Below are 20,440 nucleotides of genomic sequence, written 5' to 3'. Positions count from 1 at the left end.
TGTACCTATGTGTGGATTACTGCCAGTGAGGCTGTAGGAGAACTGCAGGGTGCACACTGGACCTGATGGACCCAAGAGAGGGGTTCGAGTCTGGGCTTCACTTAGTTGCTGGCCAGGAGCACCAGTCACGAACAGGAATTCCTCTAAAGATACAGAGAGAGGGAAAATACACAAAAATAATTAAATTACCCTAATGAATCATTTCCATATTTCCATGAGAATCCAAATTGTTTTGTCACCTTTACTGATGTTCTTCACCACTTTTAGCTCCCAGGCTTGGCTCCCTATACTGGTATCTGTCCAGCCAGAGCTTCCCTTCGCATATGAGAAGTCCCCTAAACACAGCATTAACATGGAACATATATACACACACATACAACAAGACACGTGTATCGACAAATGCAACTTTTCTCTATTAGTCTAAACTCATAATTTTCAGACATAAAAACATTTCTGGGCGTTATGGTGGCGCAGCGGGTAAGCACGATTGCCTCACAGCAAGAGGGTCGCTGGTTGGAGCCCCGGCTAGGTCAGCTGGCATTACTGTATGGAGTTTGCATGTTCTCCCTGTGTTCAAGTGGGTTACCTCCCAGTGCTCCGGTTTTCCCCACAAGTCAAAAGACATGTGGTTTAGGTGAATTGGGTAAGCTTAATTGTCCGTAGTGTATGTGTGTGAATGAGTGTGTATGGATGTTTTCCAGTGATGGGTTGCAGCTGTAAATCATGAACAGCATTACCAGAATAAAGTACATTTAATGTATTTTATTTCCATAATTTAAAACTGCTAAAATTCTTGACAAAAAAAAAAAGTCTGAATTGTGAGACAAAGTAAAAACATCTTTTTTATGATTCAAACATCATTCATTCATTTTCTTTTTGGCTTAGTCCCTAATAACCAGGGGTTGCCACAGCAGAATGAACCGCCAACTTATCCAGCATATGTTTTACGCAGCGGATGCCCTTCCAGCCGCAACCCAAAAATGGAAAACACTAATACACTCTTACATTCACACACATACACTACAGCAAATTTAGTTTATTCAATTCTCCTACAGCGCATGTCTTTGGACTGTGGGGGAAACTGGAGCACACGGAGGAAACCCACGCCAACACGGGGAGAACATGCAATTCCACACAGAAATGCCAACGGACTCAGCCGTAGCCTGAACCAGCAACCTTCGTGCTGTGAGACGGTAGTGCTACCCACTGCGCCACCTTGACACCCTTCAAACATCACAATTATGAAAGTAAAAAATTTTATCACTCTGAATTATTACTTTCCACAACTGTGAGTTAAAATCTCAATTGCATGACCTTTTGTTTTGCAACTTCAAGTTTATCAGGTCACACAAGTCGGAAATAATTCTCTGGATTAGTATCTTAACATTTTGAGGTTTGCTGACTGTTAATGGGGGCAGCACAGTGGCGCAGTGGGTAGAACAATCGCCTCACAGCAAGAATGTTGCTGGTTTGAGTCTGGGCTGGGTCAGTTGGCAATTCTGTGTGGAGTTTGCATGTTCTCCCGGTATTTGCGTGGGTTTCCTCTGGGTTTTTTTTTTTTTTGCTCCGGTTTCCCCCACAAGTCCAAAGACATGCACTTTAGGTGAATTGGGTAAGCTAAATTGGCCGTAGTGTGTGTGTGTGTGTGTGTGTGTGTGTGATTGAGTGTGTATGGATGTTTCCCAGTGATGGGTTGCAGCTGGAAGGGCATCCACTGCTAAAAACATGTGCTGGATAAGTTGGCGGTTCATTCCATTGTGGTGACCCCAGATTAATAAAGGGACTTAGCTGAAGGAAAATTACAGAATGAATGTAAAGTCAGAACTGCTCTTTTTGTTTTGGTCTGTGGCTGAAACAAGCTTCCATTTAACAGTGCAAAATATCTTAAAGGTGAAACTAAACTGAATCATAAATAGTGAAACCTATGCAGTGGGGGAAATAAGTATTGAACACATTACCATTTTTCTCAAAAAACATTTCTAAATGTGCCGTTGACTTGAAATTTTCACCAGATGTTGGTAACAACCAAAAAAATCCAAATATGCAAAGAAAACAAAACTAATTAGCTTATAAATGAAGTTATGTGTACAGAGTTTCTACAGGTTTCTTCAAGTCAAATTTAAGAGATTTTAAGACCCTTTTGAGACCATTATGAATGAAATTTTAGACTTAAACAGAGCTAAACATTAAGGGTTTTTTCTAATGGCCCAATTACTTCTGTAAATAGTTTTTGTATTAATGGAAGATCATGTAAAGGGATGTGTTGCTTTAGTTTTCTTTCTCTGATTTAGGAATTTAATTTTGAGATTTTGCTGTAAAAAAGTCTGACTGCTGTTGTGAATTATATCTTTTTGCAATAAAAAAACGTTTTAAGATTATTGGTGATTGGGTATCAGCCTGATAGGGTAGCTTTACTTGGACACAGGAAATTTAGGATCTGTTTAAAATGATTTAAGACCTACAACACTATATTTTAGTGCATTTAAGACTTTTTAAGGCCTAAAATTTAGTTTTTGTAATAAAATAAAATGACACAGGGAAAAAGTATTGAACACATGAAGAAAGGAAGGTGTAAAAAGGCAGCGAAAGCCCAGACAGCTGCCTTTTTTGTTTTGTTTCATTTTTATGTTTGTGTTTTTACCAAAATCTGGTTCAGTTCCATGTCTAAAGCTCTTTTTCCCAGAAAAAAACATGATTTCCCACACCGTATATGTGTTTTTGTGTAGTTCTCCCTATACACCTGAATACACCAAAACTACCATGCAAACACACTAAACATGCACGTGTATTTCTTCAAGTGGAACTGACCACACTGATCCTCGTCTTCTCCATTAGTACAGTCCTCATGAAAGTCACAGATTTTCGAACTGTCCTTTGTGCATGGGTGATCCGGAGGCTTTGGATAACCTGCTTGAGGCATTGTTTCTATACACAGGAAAATAGATATGAGAAAAAAAGTTTCTCATTTGCACGTTTAATAAAAACACAGCCAATACGCAGGCAATTGTATATAACTGACATAATACCATTAGATAAGATGCACTCAGGGGACAATACAATATCATCAACAGCAATCCCTCCATACGGTTGGTCTCGAATGGCAGCGACAAACAGAATCTGAAAGGGGAAAGGTCGATAAATGACTGTTTTATGACAGTGGTGTGATAAAAAGAAGTGATGATGTCAGAGGAGCAATGAGTTCACAAACCTGAAACGTGCTGTTGACGACAAACTCCACCTCAGCTTTTACCCACAAGTCCCCAAGAGCACCTCCACGCCTCCATACGGGATAAAACTGCCTCTCTGCCACCAACACAGACAGTCCACCTGACACTCGGCCAAACTGATGTGTGTACATGACCATCTGCAACCAAGGTGTAAAGCATTGGGTATAAAAACAAATGGCTAATCACTATTCTATAGAAAATAAAGGCATAGCTGACAATTTGCTTTTAATTCACTCAAGCTATCCTCCATCAGTCTAACATGAAGGCTCTTCAGCAAAACATTAAAGGGATAGTTCACCCAAATATGAAAATCTACTCAATGTTTACTCACCCTCAAATATTTCCAAACCTTATTGAATTTCTTTCGTCTGTTGAACTCAAAATAAGATATTTTGAAGAAAGCTGGAAACCTGTAATCATTGACCTTCAATAGTAGAAAAAAAAATACTATGGAAGTAAATGGTTAAAGGTTTCCAGCTTTCTTCAAAATATCGTCTTTGTGTTCAACAGAAGAAGGAAAGACAAACAAGTAAGAGTGAGTAAATGATAACAGGATTGTCATTTTTGGGTGAACTATCCTTTAAAGAGGATGTATTAGCTGAAGTCATGGTCCATGGTCATTCATAAAATGTAAGGCAATGGCCACTGGCACTTTAAGAGGGGAAAAAAGATCATTATGGAAGGTTTTTCAAGCAATTTTAAAGCCTGCATGAACCTGAAGCTGCTTGTAGAATATCTGCGAATGAAACGGTATACTGCGCAGGGGCGGGGTTCATTATTGAGGAAATCAAACTGAATTTATAAGTGAAAAGGTTGCAAATATATACTTTCCTTAATAAAAAATAGCTTATTCCTATTCTTAAAAACTTTAGGAAACATAATCATTTTTAAACTCAAAGCAGTTCAGTATTAAAAGTGAAACTTTTGGACACCATCACAATATTTTAGTAGTCTTAAAGGGCACCTATGATGAAAATCATCTTTTGTAAGCTGTTTGGACAGAGCTGTGTGTGGGTATGGTGTGTCCACAGTCATACTGGGGTGATATAAACACAATAAGTCTCTTTTTTAAATTTCATGAGGGTAAAAATAGGATTCAAATCCCAGTAATTTTGAGGCCCACAACAATGTGAAGTAGGAGTGCAGCCACTAAATTGATTGACAGCCACATATTAACACGTCTCCATAGTAACGCATATAATCATATCCACAAGACAGGACGTGCGCAAAGCAAGTGGAATTAAACGATCTGTTCAGCTCTCTGCGATCATCTGCAACTCAAGAATGAGTTTTACAAGTTTAAAATGTTTTTAAAACAATGCATGTTTGTAATAAAGACAGCAAAATCACTACGTCATTCATCACCACAGCTGCATAGTGTCACTACAATTATCAAAGAAGATGCTTCAATCACTGTTTGTGTGATTAAATCATATTTATTATATATTATTTAAATCATATATATATTTATTTTACATTAACATAATAGAAATCCAAACATCCGTGGATATTAACGTGTATCCTTTCACATTTGGTGTGCAAAAACAGTGCAAAGCTAAATGTGTGTGTCTGAGTGTTTGAGAGTGTGTGTACATGCGCGAACTTTACAACAACATTGTGTGTGACTCATCGTTGCAGAAAGGCTTGAATTAACTCTACAACAAATACATCAAATAACCATTGGGAAAATTCTTACTGTAGTCAGGGAGATCTGCTTCATTCTTGTCTGTCACTTTGCTGCTTATGCATGAGACGCAGCAGGAGAAGGCTACACTCATAAAAACAATAGTGAGCGATCTCTATGGCTCTGACACGCAGGTGGGAATGGTGGGCGGGGAAAAGCAGCTCATTTGAATTAAAGGCACAGGCAACAAAAATAGCTACAAAGCTCACATTTCCCAGATTTAAAAAGGCATAATAAGTAATATGATGAGTGTTTTGAGCTGAAACTTTACGGACACATTCTGGAAACACAAAAGCCTTATCTTAAATCTTGAAAAGGGGTAAAATAGGTGCTCTTTAAAATCACAATGTGCAATGTTAATATTTTCGGTTTGTTGTGAATTTTCCTGAGGGGTATCCTATTGAAATGTAAAAGGCACTAACAATACACTGTGTTGTGGAAAAGGGGAAGTGATTGTTATTGTGAAAAGGGTCTATTTACTTACCCGACAAGGATGTGTCTCATTGGTTGGTGCCAGAGGAGGGCTTTGAAAAGTCGTCCAATCACTCGCAGTGAAGTTCGGCTTGGTAACGTATAGGAAACGTCCTGAAGAGAAAGCACATACATGTCGTTGATACAAACTAAAACAAAGACTAAATAAAAAAAAATAATTAACAGAAATAACTAAAGTTAGCATAACTAGAAAAGATTGAAGAAAATGCACCTTTAATCACACATTCAGAACTCTAAAGCCTAATAAAATGACAAATAGAGAAAAATTTATTATGATTTTAGAAATGTTAGCACTTGAAAACTTAAGAATGGTTTGCTTTTTAATGGTTTTTAAACTAAAACACTAGGCTGCATTAATTTGAATGAAAAATACACTAATATAATACAAAAATATATTAAAAATGTCATTTATTCTTATTAATTTCCAACTTATGTACAAAAAAATAATGAGAAAAATGACAGTAATAAATGAATAAACAATAAACAAAATAATGTGAGTTAAAACAATAAATAACAAAAAAAAATGCTTAAAGCATTTACAACCGGAAACTTCTAGACATTACAGAAAGAAAACTAATAAATAAATAAATTAAACCTGTTCAGATTGACACGCAAAACACACCTGATGCCATATTGCTAGAGTGGTCTCTACCAGGTCCTTTTAGAGGCTCAGAAAGTGATATATTGATCTGATCGGTCCATGTCCACTTCAACGATGCTTCCGAATGTAGATCCCACCAACAAAGACCATCCTCAAAGTTACAGCTGTTGTTCTGCTCTGAACATAACATAATAACACTGATGACGACTTCAGAGAGCAGAAGTGGATGAGCTAACTAAAATTTAAAGACATTGATTGAATGCTAATAGAATAAAATGCCTCATTGACAAAACATAACTATTTCTCTCATTAGATTCGTGGTCTCTCACCACAGTTTTCTTCATCTGTCCCATCACCGCAGTCATCTGTGCCGTCACACACTTTATACTCCTCTACACAGCCGTCCCGTTTACACTGCACAAAACCAGCAGCACATTTGCCGCTTTCAGGAGGAACTGAAAGAGAGAGAGACAAGATCCAAACACACTCATGGTTAATTAATTACAGTGTGAGCAGAACTGGCACTAGTGACTGCTTCAGAAATAAATAAATAAATAAATAAGAGGACCCAATATTAATCATCATTAATATTATTACAAAGAAAGAAAGAAAGAAAGAAAGAAAGAAAGAAAGAAAGAAAGAAAGAAAGAAAGAAAGAAAGAAAGAAAGAAAGAAAGAAAGAAAGAGTCTGGACCAACACTTGTGTAATAATACTCTATAATTAAAAAGAAACTAAATTAAAATGAAACAATATTTAATTTAATTTAATGTATGTAATAAAAATATTTCACTGGATAAGCTGGCACAAATAGAATCATGAATAAGAAATAATTATTACTCATTTTACCAGTGGTTGTCCAGTAAATAAAATAAAATAAAATAAAATAACCCCTTTTATTGAATGCTGTTTGCCACAAGTTTTCCCTCAACAAAATCAAATAAAAAAAAACAAAATGAACAGAGTGGAATAAAACAAAGCGCAATGGAAAAAAAATGAAGTGAGACAAGACAAAACATAAAACAAAATAGAACAAAACAAGAAATAAAATGAAACAAAACAAGTAATAAAACAAGACAAAACAAGAAATAAAACAAAACAAGAAATAGAAACCAAACAAAACAAGAAATAAAACAAAACAAGAAATAGAAACCAAACAAAACAAGAAATAAAACAAAACAAGAAATAGAAACCAAACAAAACAAGAAATAGAAACCAAACAAAACAAGAAATAAAACAAAACAAGAAATAGAAACCAAACAAAACAAGAAATAAAACAAAACAAGAAATAGAAACCAAACAAAACAAGAAATAAAACAAAACAAGAAATAGAAACCAAACAAAACAAGAAATAAAACAAAACAAGAAATAGAAACCAAACAAAATAAGAAATAAAACAAAACAAGAAATAAAATGAAACAAAAACCAGAACTAAAAAGAAACAAAACAGGATATAAAACAAAACAAGAAATAAAAACCAAACAAAACACAACAAGAAATAAAACAAAACAAGAAATAAAATGAAACAAAAACAAGAAATAAAAAGAAACAAAACAGGATATAAAACAAAACAAGAAATAAAAACCAAACAAAACACAACAAGAAATAAAACAAAACAAGAAATAAATTGAAACAAAAACAAGAAATAAAAAGAAATAAAACAAGGTACAAAACAAAACATCAAATAAAAACCAAACAAAATAAGAAATAAAACAAAACAAAACAAGAAATAAAACAAAACAAAAAATAAAAACTAAACAAAACTAGAAATAAATTGAAACAAACTAAACAAGAAATAAAAAAATTAAAATTAAAAAAACAAGAAATAAAAAACAAAACAAGAAATAAAAAAAAATAATTACATTAAATTAAAAAGAAATAAAAAAAGGTAAATAAAACAAAACACACACAAAAATGGTGGAGGCCCGGGCTTGTTTAGTTTATTTGAATGTTTATTTCATTTATTTGAATGTTTATTTAAATAATAATAATAATAATAATAATAATAATAATAATAATAATAATAATAATAATAATAACTTTAACAAAAATTAAAAAGTCAAAACACAATGGATGAATAATACATTTGGCTTATCTGAAAATGTACAAACAAAATATATTTTCCCCCATTTCCCTTTACCTGGCAGAGCACAATCCAGAAACTCCATGTGATCGATGGCCACGTCTCCCTGCTTCCCTTCACTGCGTCTGGAGTGAAGCTGGATGTGGAAAGGGCCTGTGATTCTGCCCAGGTAGATGACGTCCTCCCTCCAGCCTCTGAAGCTGGAGCTCTCGGGCCTCCAGACCACAGCCTGCTCACCGTCAGTCTGTCTTACTGAGCCCCACAGAGGAGTCTTACCCAGACCCGTGTGCCCTGAAACACACACACACTAATGCTGAAGCAACTACTGCAGGGGTGTAAAACATATGACCCAAAAAGGCATCTAACTTGGTCTGAGGGATGATTTCTAACAATTATATATGCCATGTGACGTCACATAAGGTACATAGCTATTGCCTCCCAAGCATAAACGTCACCCCACTAGCATTCAGTTGTTACGCCTGTAAAAATTAAGCATCGATCTTCCGCTCTCCTTTGTGAAACTAATACGGAAGTAACGGAAACTGCAATTCATCAAAAGGTCGCTAGTGCTGGCTCCAATATAGAGCACATTTCTATTGACTCTAATGTTAAAATGGCAAATTTTACAGCAAAAAAGTGTTTATAGCTTTGTACAAAGAAAGATTTTGGTATATATAGCTAATATTACCCTTCCTGACAACTGTGAGAAATGTGCCAAGACAGTATGTGTGTGTACCTGAGTCCCAGATGAAGTATCTAAGGCGAAGGCGACAGGTCGGAGAGGATTGTTTTATTGTAGGTGATTCAAGAATAGCAGTTTGGGGAGCATCTGAAGTCACTGCTGTCACTGCCATAAACCAGCCTGAAGAACACAAAAGAAAATATAACTTCAAAACACTTTCTAAGGAAATTAATAACACTTTCACAGCAATTTAATAATCGCGAACTTGTTTTTTTACATAAAATATTACTTTTAACATTGTCATTTATACTCATTGTAAATCACTATAAAATGAACTACTACTGATGCCTGAAACAAAGCAAAGCAAAGCAAAACATCCCCTAGCGTCCTCTAGTAATATTTATTTCTTTTCGGCTTAGTCCCTTTATTAATTTAGGGTCGCCACAGCGGAATGAATCGCCAACTTATTCAGCACATGTTTTAAGCAATGAATGCCCTTTAAGCTGCAATCCATCACTGGGAAACATCCATACACACTCATTCACACAAACACAGTACGGACAATTTAGCTTACCCAATTCACCTGTACCACATATCTTTGGACTTGTGGGGGAAATCGGAGCACTCGGAGGAAACCCAAGAGAAAATTGGGAGAACATGCAAACCCCACACAGAAAAGCCAACTGACCCAGCCGAGGCTCAAACCAGCGTCCTTCTTGCCGTGAGGCGACAGTGTTACCCACTGCGCCACCGTGCAGCCCCTTTCAGTTGTGGTTCCGCATCGATTATTTTTCTTTCAGCACTTCTTTTGGTGTGATCCACACACTAAGGTGGGTTTCGTACCAGAGTCTCTGCTATAACCTTGTCCACACCAAACATGTGTTCAGCCACTAGCCCATCATGGCTTTCACCCCCTAGTAATAGTGCCCCCTAATAAATTATATTTTCTTATATTGTATGTTTAATTATTGTATAAGTTTTTAACTGGATTGAATTTAATAAAATGCTTAAAAAAGATAACAATGAAAAAAAAATACATTGATATTGTAAGTTTTTTTTACTGTAATACATTTTTTTTATTCAGTTTTTGCTTTAATCAGTTTTAATTATAAGATATATTTGTAAAACTGCATTGGTCTTTACTGTCACAATTTATTAATTGAATGGACCTTTGCTCAATTAAAGCATTAATTTCTTTATTAAACATCTTACTGATCACAAACTTATAAACAATACTGTAGATTTGCCTTCATAATTGTACACAACAATAGAAAAAAATCCTGACAATTTAATTCAGCTAAATCTGCTGAATTGAAAGAACTTTCAGTATAATTTCAGTTCTATTTATTAGCACCAGTAAATCTGTGAATGGATTAAGTTGAATGGTTGTGTACCTGTGGATGTTCCAGTGGTATAGTCTGAGGACGGACCACTGTCCGGCAGTGTTTTTCCTCTCCTCTGTCTCTGCCACATGTACGCCCCTTCAGCTGGCTTCTCAGTCCATCCACACTTTCCCTCATGCTCAAAATCACACATAAATGTCGGCCCACGATAACCTTCCATTCAACCAACAAATGACAACAGAGAAAAGAGTCAGGAAATTCAAGTATATCTCAGAACATATCATCAGGAATATTGTCTTGATTCAAAGAACAAAAGACAATATAGTTTCCACTAAAAGCAGTCTACTTACACTATAATCATTTAAACCATTGCAAATTCTATGCTTTCTGTTGTTGTTGTTTATATCCAGAATTGAGCAGCTAATAATATCAGACGATAAAAGGTAAAAATAGATGAAAGGTGAGTCTCTTACCACAGTCTTGCTCATCACTACAGTCGTTGCAGTCACAAATGAAGTCGCATCTGTTTTCAGGAGAAATGCTGCAGTCCTTTTCATTCAGAGCCACAGCTGCTGAGTATGAGCAGTGAACAACACACACACACACACACACACACACAGTGTTTGTTTACAGCGTTTACTTGTTTCTAAGTCCAAATATCTCATAATTCCTAACTCAAGAAACATTTTCTAGACAAACAAACAAATATTGTCTTGTTTTCAGAAATTACTTGTCAAAATTCAGCAAGTTTCTTCTTAAAAAAAGCAAAATAATCTTGCTTCAACGCAAAAAAGCTGATTATTTTACTTATATAAAAAAAATAAATAACTTAATACTTCCAAAGTAGGGCTCGTGGGCCAACGTTGGCCCATGATAACCTTTGGTTAGGCCCATCATCCCATCTGAAGAGAGAGCTAGAATGATGGAGAGTTGGTTGGGGCAAATGCCTATGACAGAGATCATCATTTCGAATTGAATGTATACTCATTTGTTTTTTTGTTTAATAGAGAAGCAACAAAAAAAGCTAACTAAAACTAAATTTTTCATATGAATCAGACTTTTAAAATGTAAATACTGCTACTTGAAAGACAGAGGACCATGCACAAGACAAATCAAGGCAAAGACAGGAGCAGCTCAACTGTATTTAGTATTGAGCTCTATTGTGCTATAAATGGGATTGTTTATGTTTTTACTAAAATAGGTTAGTTATAAAACCGTAAAAAATTATACTGCATCATCATTAAATATGTTTTAAAGCAACTTTTTCTAGTTATTTCTAAATAATAAGCAAACAAACGATCAAATTTAGTGTAATACAGTTTGGTTTAACTTCAGCCCACAGCTCTCAATCGAGTTTGGTTTTTGGCCCTTTATCAGAAAAAGATTGGGCACCCCTGGTCTTGAAAATGTGTCTTGATTTAATAATTTTGAGATATTTGCACTAGAAACAAGACAAAATCTCTAAGTAAGAAATGCATTTTTGCAGCGTAGATACATTTTAATGGCTTTTAGCAACTGTGAATTCAAATAAAACTAACCAATGCTTACATTACATTATTAATACAAATAAAACAGGGTTTAAACATGGTAAACTACTTGTCATACAAGTATTTGTCAAAGGTTGCTGTTGGAAGTGGTGTTAGTGAGGGCAGCAGGGGGCCTGAGTCTCTGTGGTCATTAAAAAACACCAAATGGCACTACTTGTAAAGAGTAAGGATGTAATCTCAGTGTCCTGGCCAAATTCCCTCCATTGGCCATTACCCATCATGGCATCCCAATCATCCCCATGCATGGAATTGGCTCACTGTCTCTCCACTCCACCTACAGCTGGTGTGTGGTGAGCGCACCGGCGCCGTTGTCCTGTATCTGCCGCCGCATCATTCAAGTGCATGCTGCACACTGGTGGTGGTGTGGAGACACCCCCCTCATGATTGTGAAGCGCTTTGGGTGTATGGCCACACATGATAAATGCACTATATAAATACACATTACTTACTTACTAAAATACTATTTCCAAGTCTAATTTTTACATGTTATTTGTAACATTTACCAGCAGATTCTACAGTAAAATTGTATTACTGTACTAATAAAACTAAGTTAGCTATCTGAAAATACAGAATCGTTTGCTACCATTGAAACATTTGTGGCAGGTAATGTTATTTAATTGTTTTAGAAAGAATAAACAAATATCAATGATGTGTTTTAAATGTTTTTCATTATGTTCAATGAATTTCTCAAGCTTATAAATAAAAATAAATAAATAAATAAATACAGGTATTATTTACTGTAGTAAAATGTAATTCATGCTTTTTTAAAGAAAATTTCTAATAGCAAAGCTGAATTCAACCCTCTTATACCTCATTAAATCATAAAAATAATAATAGTAATAATAATAAAGAAATCATACCAATCACAAACCTCTAAACATGAAAATCTAGTCCACATTTGAAGTGGATCAAATCTTTCATCAAAGCTCTCCTAAAAGTATTCAGCAACACCCATTCTTGTCTTGTGACAAACCTTTTTTTTTGATCCAGTTCAAATGTTGACTTCTGCATATTAAACAAGCACACATTTAAACCGACAACAGTTTAAATGACTCTACAAGTGTGGAAGTCATCTTTAATCTGAGACCAGAGTTCTTGTGGGTTAAGAAATTAAAACCGCATGAATTTATAAATCTGTTCAAGTCGTCACAAAGGTCTGTCTATTTAGTAATCACACGCAGTCAAAGGTCTCTGATAAATAAGTGTCAGTTATGAGATTGCATTCCTGCATACAAGGATCTAATTAATTGTACAATGCAGCAAAGCAATGAGGTATAATTTTGGGGTTCAGTCATGTTTCTGCAGCTGAGAAAATGGATTTACATTCCATTAGTTTACAGTAATAAATGTTTCAAATTAACTAAAGTAACATTTTAGTCTTAGAAATATTATTGATGTTTAATTAATTAGAAATACTGCACATTATTACAACAAAATCAGAAGCACTAAATGTTCAATCCTAAACATCTACAGTTGAAGCCAGAATTATTAAACCCCCTGAATTAATAGTCAACGTTTATTTTTTCCCTACTTTCTGTTAAGAGAGAAGCTTTTTACAACACTTTTTTAAACATAATAGTTTTAATGACTCATTTCTAATAACTGATTTATTTAATCTTTGCCATGATGACAGTAAATAATATTTGACTAGACATTTTTCAAGACACTTCTATACAGCTTAAAGTGACACTTAAAGGCTTAACTAGGTTAATTAGGTTAACTAGGTTAGGGTAATTAGGCAAGTTATTGTATAACTATAGTTATAAATGCTAATAATTTTAAAACCTTAAAATAGCTTTTAAAAAATTAAATACTGCTTTTATTCTAGTTGAAATAAAACAATAAGTCTTTCTCCAGAAGAAAAAATATTATTAGACACACCGTGATAATTTCCTTGCTCTGTTAAACATCATTTGGGAAATATTTTAAAAAGAAAAAAATTCAAAGGGAGGCTAATAATTCTGACTTCAACTGTGTGTGTGTGTGTGTGTGTATATATATATATATATATATATATATATATATATATATATATATATATATATATAAAACTAAGCCCACTCGTAAATTCTCTTTCTTTTTGTGTAAATCTGATCACACATTTGTAATCAATGTTGATGAGATTTTTTCTTTTAATTTCAAATAAAAATTATGTCATTAAGAGTTTTTTTTGGTATAATCATAACAAAACAGTGCATTTATATTCAGTTTTACATAATACAATACCAATGTTTTAACTTCAGAGGTATCAAATCAACACTGTAAAATGTTTTGTTACCAATTAGTTATGACAGCATTTTTAGTTCATTGTAACTTATAAAGTTAATCATGTTCTAACTTAATTTTATCAGTTGTGGAAGCTGTTTTAAGTCAGTTTAACATAATATCAGCACTTAAAGTTAATTTGATTCAGCTTAAAATTAAGGCATCACAATTTTTTTTTAACATTTGAAAATTTAAATGAACTAAATGCACACATAAAAAAGTTAAGCCAACTTAACATATATATGTAACAGATTACAGTAAAGTTAAGGCAACGCTTTGATCACTTAAAAATAAATAAATAAATAACTAATCGATTTTCACAGTGATGAAATTACTCACTTTCTGTGAAATAAAAGCTCTAAATATCATTGTTTTTATTTGTAATTTGCCAAAATAATTTATCACATAAATAAAACAAGACTTTAAGGCATAGTTCTTCCAAAAATGAAAATTGTCACCATTTACCTGATTCAAGTTTCTTTTTTCACAAAAGATAATTTAAAAAGGCTGAAAACCAGAAACCATTGACTTCCATGGTATTACTTCAAAGCATCTACTTTTGTGTTACACACACACATATATATATATACATATATATATATATATATATATATATATATATATATATATATATATATATATATATATATATATATATATATATATATATATATATATAATTTTATATATTTGTTGGTGAACTATCCCTTTAACATTTTACTCAAACACCTACTTTATAAATCCAGATATCCTGTAAACCTTCAAGTGCTCTCATGTTTTTCATAGTCATTTGTATATTGGCATTTGACACATTAACAACCTTTACAATAAACAAAAGCATAAAATCAGCAGATCTCACCCCTCTGACAGACATTCAGCAGGAGACACACAAGAATCCAGAAGCAGGCAGCCATGAATCCGGTCTTCACTTTTCACACCACAATACAATCTCTTCCTCAGCGTACAGTGCACAAAAGCCCAGTTCTGCCACATACGAGGTTATTAACTTTACCTGCGTCCCTCCTTCCTGATTCCACATGCAGATAATACCTGGACTTTACATTTTAACCCCTAGACGAGCACCAGATCCAGATTCTTTAATCCTGCTCGGCCCTATTGAAAATATGCAGCACAGACAGCTCAGTTTATTTGAAACTCAACATTAAATACTTCACTTGACAAATGTTACTATTTAGCCAAATCTCCGCACATTCTGGTCTTACAGAAAGCAGTACTTTGTAAACCATTGCGAAGGTTTGGCTCACAAGTAAACCTTGACAGATAAGCAAAGAAATAAGAAATGAATGATACAATTAAAGAGACAGCAGATGCTAGGTGCAAAAAATGCATTAATTTATTAAACGTATTATGAAAATAATATCAGTTTTAGGAAACAACTGGATTGCAACTGATATTGCAATGATAAAAGAATGTGCTGACTTTGTTGTCAATTCTCTGGATGTTGTTAGACTAATATTTCTAATCATTTTTTTTAATGTCGCTGCAAATCTTAATTGCATCTTCTATTTAAAATGCTGACAAACGGATGTGAAGTGGATCAGCAAGTTTATCAGGCAACATTTACAACCTCTGGAACAGGTCTGAGAGTACATTATATAAAAAAGTATTGCTGCCTTAATTTTTTTGAGTTGAATCAAATTAACATTTCTAGCCATCTCAACTTAAATCAATCAAACACACTAAAAACATGAAGTTAAACATTGTATAACTTTGAAAAATGTAGTAGAAATCTGATTAACTTGTTAAATCAACATAAAACTATTTGTTGTCTTGACTTTTTTTGACTTTGCAGTGCATTTATTGTGTCGCTTTAGAAATCATCGAGTCAGTGTATCTATATTTATGTTATAAATGGTTAGTTCACCCAAAACTAAACATTTACACGCTTTTTGCTCATAGTAAAGTAAATACAAACCCTTATGATTTTCTTTATTTTAATAGTACCAAAAGCAAATACTATGGAAGTCAATAGTTATCGGTTTCCAGCTTTCTTCAAAATGTCTTCTTTTGTGTTCAGCAAAAGACTCTCATAAAGGTTTGAAAACAGCGAAGGTTGAGTAAATTATGATGTTTTGAGTGAATTATGCCTTTAAAATATGTGATTTATAGTTCTCCCCAAAGTTTTTATTTGCTCTTAATTTATTTACACTCGGGTCATCCAAAATGTAGCTAATTTTTTCCACCCAGTAGAACATTTAAGAAGTTTTCAGTTGAAATAGTGGTTCTTGGCGATTCATGAAATGAAAGTCAACTGCTTCATGCTTTTATCAGCAGCAGGGTGGATTACTGTAATGGACTCCTCATTGGCCTTCCCAAAAAGACAGTTAGACAGTTGCAGAACTATAAAAAAATTGGAGCACATCACACCTGGGGACGACGACAATTCCTTTAACAACAAGCTGTCTTATTGGTGTATAGTCTGTATGCTAGTGATGGCTGCTTCTTAAAACTTGGCAATGCCACATGAGTCATAATAACCCACATCAGTAAACAGGCTTGGTTATTGTTTCAGTATCCATTACTGTTTTGAAAAATTCCGAAAATTGTTTGGTTCTCCATTTGAGCCCCCCCAAGATCATCCACCTAGTGATGTATAACTGAACAGGTTGCATTTTTGCCTGATCTCAGATCAGTTTAACGAGTTTGAAGACATTTTAATAAGCTATTTGTTATTTAAAAAAAAAAAGAAAACATTAGTTAATACTCTCTGTTTACATTGTCCTGTTCATAAGAACCCACAATGGATCAAGCCATAAAACAGAATTGATAAAAGAACGCATATTATACAGACGCTTAATATTTAATGATACAGGATGCTAAGCTAAGTTCATTTGATAGGGTTTAATTTCAGTGTGTTTGAAAAAGCCAAACTTAATCCATATTTATTCTGAGTTTTTTGGTTGCAATTACATGGTTTTGTCCAGCAGATGTCGCTAGAATTGGGTGTTTTGAACGCTTCAATTCAGTGAATCATTTGGAATCAATTGTTTAAAAGCTTTGAATCTCCAAATACTTTCTGACTGTATGCAAACATTTGGATATCTAGACGTTTTTTTTTTTTTTCAGGATGTCATCGCTGCATTTTCTTTCAGTGTTTAAGCCCTTAAACTTCAATAAACCGCAATACCCTTTTATTTCACCATTTCCTATATTTTGCCATTCAAAGATGAATTAATAACCGGTGCTTTTTCTCTCTTTGTTGTCATGTGTTAATCTACACATTAAGTTAAAAACCAAACAAAATGAGGATGACCTCTCCTCAAGCTTTTAAGTAAACATTTTATCCAACCAGATCTGAAACACATTAAAGTTCTGTTCTTTCTCAGTCTTGGCACATTAGGAGTCCAACGCAGTACACTGTCCTCATATTGGGCTGTCATATGTACCCCATGTAAACCCACTCAATACCCTTCATCCGCCCAGGTCACTTCATAATCTGGATAATGAGTTTTTATCTTCTCTGTGGAAACCGAATGCTTTGCTCTGCCAAATCCCTGAAACACACAAACAAATATAAATGATTCATATTTTGAATTATTCAAGGTATATACCAACACTGGATTATTGGACGCACCATGGAATAACCGTAGACGTGGATCTTCTTTGCGTCCTGGTCATGTTTGATTCGTCCTCCTCCGAGACACTCACAGTCCACTCCTCCAGCTCTCTCCAGTTCACCAGAAACACGGTCATAGATATCGGCTGCAGAACATAAAATCTCATCAAACATTTTGTCGTTGGACAAACAAAGTCACTTTTGTTTTAAAGTGCACAGTAAAGAAAAAAGTGCCTAAAATATGCAAATAAAAAAAAAAACCATAAGAACAGCAGCTAGAATAAATAAATAATATAAATATGTAAATTACATGTTTAAATTGTTAATATTCATAATAGAAAATTTATTAAAAATAAATTGATTTAAGGCAGAAGACAAAAGAACAGAAATCAAATGATAAAAAAGGAAGATCAATTGCAATTTATCTAAAAAGATGCTTGAAAATGCTAAATAAATAAATGAAATGCATAAAAATACACATAGAAAAAAATATGATATAATCTTATGTAAATTAAACAATTTCTAATTATTCCAAGTAATATTTTTGACTTGCTTTTAACAAATTTTCTCCCCACAGTATAACAGGACTTTTATCCAAGAAACTATGCATATTGCTTTTTAACCTTACGTGTTTTCAAGTAATCTGAGTTTTGTGGACAAGAAATGTACAAATACGTTTATTAAAAAGTGTCTTGCAGGAATGCTATCCTGGTCCTATTAAAATAATTTATATTTTCCAACCTTTTCATAAGTATTTAGTTAAGAAAATTGAATGCAAATATTTTACATTTCCTCCTCCTCCAAAATATAAAGAAGTACATTTTAAAACGATGTGCGATGTTTACCCTGCAAAGGAGTTTCTGAGAAAAATATTTAATGTGAGTTGGAACGTTTGCCAATTCTGCAATAGTGATATTAAAACTGATGATATTGAAACTTTTCCCAGTGCTGGGTTGCGGCTGGATGGGCATCCGCTGTGTAAAACACATGCTGGATAAGTTGGCGGTTTATTTGTTGGGACATTGTGAAATTTTGAGTACATCTGAATAACACAAATACTTAAAGACTTAACTGCAAATGGTTTACTTACTTTATTTAAATTCTTTATTCCTAAATGCAAATTTTTGAAAACAGTCACTCATTTGATTGTCTTTAAAATGAGTTTGCCACCTATGAAGAGGCTTTAAAAATAATGAAGGGTGAGAGGGCTAAAATATATTTTTTTTTCAGGAATATGGTTTTATTTAACACCTTACAAGCCTTCTGTTTGACGTCTGCACTTTATGTTGATTATTTTAAAGTTATTTTATGTGTTTTTTTACTTTATGGTTTTATATTTGATTCATTGTTTATCTGACATTTCTCAGTCATTTTGTGAAAGATTGGAATGGAACTTTTGCCTAAACTGTTATGCTTTTGAAAGGCAAAAGAAAAAAAAAAAACAATAAAATACACACATAACCCTTATAATTAATGTTTTTATGGCAGTAAAACAGAAGTAAACACGTTTTTAGTGTTATTAAATTATATTATTATAGTTATTAACATCATTATAAAATGTATTATATAATTGTTTATTATAGTATTATATAAAAATTTAATTATATAATTTATTATAGTTTAGTTTACTACAGAACATAATAATTGTGTGGTCATGAGTTTTATTTAGATTTTTTGTAGTCAAACGGTCGTTAATTTTCATGAGACGCCATGCAGCCGAAATAAATGACAGCTGTCATTAAGATACAGCCTTAATACTTTTAAAAACATTTTCTGACATATTCAAATCCTACCGCAGGTTTATTAAAGTTCTCACTGTCATCTACCAGCTGTCATTCGTGGTTCAAACACATCAATGAATCCTACCGTGATATTCGGCCCACGCGTATCCTCTCACTATATCAACATATGAATCGTCGTCTTTGCTGTGAACGCGAATGAGGACGTATTTAAAGACCCCGTTGGGGTCTAAATCCACCTCTGGGACTTTAGCAAGACGTTCAGCTGACATTGTTGCAAAAGCGACACTGAAAACACCCAAGTACAACCGCTAAGTTCAATACAGCGCCAGAAGAAAAGAGCTTCATTTACCGCTGTTGATTTGAATCCACGTGTTCACATTAGCGACATCCTCCGGTTTGGAGCAAGTACAGTTGTCGCGAAACTACCTTTGAACACCGAACTGATACGTTTATTTTTGTTTGCTAAACTATTTTTATGAAAATAGTTATCTATGCGCTTTAAGCAACATTTATGATGCGCCTTTATAGACGTTCTGCTTTGATTTAGGTACTTTTTAAAACCTTAAATTGTGAAAGGTGAGTTAAAACAAGACCTGCAGAAACCCTGATGTTTGTAACTATTTTGTCATGAAGTCATTTTATTTTCAGAAACTTCCCCTGAAAAATTATCACTTACTACAGTATGTAATTTTACTTTAGTTTTAGTTTGTATGTTAAGCATTGTAGTTTGTTTATCATAAGTTTATGTATTTTAATTATTAAAATCTGTTTAAAAAATAGTATACGCAAATTAGTAAAAAAAAAAACATCGCAAAAAAACAAAGAAAAATATTATAAAATCTCAAAAGAGTACAATGACAATACCATGTTTGTGCAATAGTATAACTTAAATGACATTGTTCTGACTTTCTTTACTGTACATATTAAGGCAACACTTTACTATTAAACAGTTTTTTTTATAGCAAGATGTAATTTCAATAGCATACGTGTGATTACTTTAATTACTCTTAAAATTAATTAACACTTTAATACTGGGACCAATTCACAGTTTTAACAAACTGGCTGTTTGTCAGGATCTATAAAGCAATTTTAATGCTTTATTATTCATAACCATATTGTAGATCACTTACTCATTTCCTATTCTACTACAACAACAGCCTAGTTTTTTAAACTATAAAGAAGCATATATACTGTATTTA

General features: G+C 33.6%; 2 protein-coding genes across 3 annotated transcripts in view; both read right to left on the bottom strand.

Moving 5' to 3' along the window:
- mamdc4 (MAM domain containing 4) overlaps positions 1–15,207 on the bottom strand; it is a 28,190-nt gene extending 12,983 nt beyond the window's left edge. Inside the window, exons 1-13 of one of the 2 annotated variants that reach the window (XM_056446227.1) lie at positions 14,782–15,207; positions 10,584–10,682; positions 10,162–10,323; positions 8,822–8,947; positions 8,143–8,376; positions 6,334–6,459; positions 6,026–6,181; positions 5,396–5,496; positions 3,209–3,364; positions 3,027–3,117; positions 2,809–2,925; positions 240–335; positions 6–143 (exon numbers count right to left, since the gene is read on the bottom strand). In XM_056446227.1, the coding sequence (XP_056302202.1) occupies positions 6–143; positions 240–335; positions 2,809–2,925; positions 3,027–3,117; positions 3,209–3,364; positions 5,396–5,496; positions 6,026–6,181; positions 6,334–6,459; positions 8,143–8,376; positions 8,822–8,947; positions 10,162–10,323; positions 10,584–10,682; positions 14,782–14,836 (1,657 nt within the window). In that variant the 5' untranslated portion in view covers positions 14,837–15,207. The remainder of the gene's footprint in view (positions 1–5; positions 144–239; positions 336–2,808; positions 2,926–3,026; positions 3,118–3,208; positions 3,365–5,395; positions 5,497–6,025; positions 6,182–6,333; positions 6,460–8,142; positions 8,377–8,821; positions 8,948–10,161; positions 10,324–10,583; positions 10,683–14,781) is intronic. The other variant, XM_056446228.1, reaches the window with a different exon arrangement.
- A 1,413-nt stretch (positions 15,208–16,620) lies between these two features.
- On the bottom strand, positions 16,621–19,580 carry phpt1 (phosphohistidine phosphatase 1). The gene is made up of 3 exons (XM_056446229.1): positions 19,366–19,580; positions 17,518–17,645; positions 16,621–17,437 (listed from the first exon to the last, which is right to left on the bottom strand). Exons 1-3 carry the CDS (start codon positions 19,508–19,510, stop codon positions 17,345–17,347), a joined length of 366 nt encoding a protein of 121 aa, XP_056302204.1. The 5' UTR covers positions 19,511–19,580; the 3' UTR covers positions 16,621–17,344.
- Between the last annotated feature and the right edge of the window lie 860 nt (positions 19,581–20,440).

Source organism: Danio aesculapii, chromosome 21, assembly GCF_903798145.1.
Source record: "Danio aesculapii chromosome 21, fDanAes4.1, whole genome shotgun sequence".
NCBI classification, from domain to species: Eukaryota; Metazoa; Chordata; class Actinopteri; order Cypriniformes; family Danionidae; genus Danio; species Danio aesculapii.
This window is presented reverse-complemented; position numbering and strand designations above follow the sequence as displayed.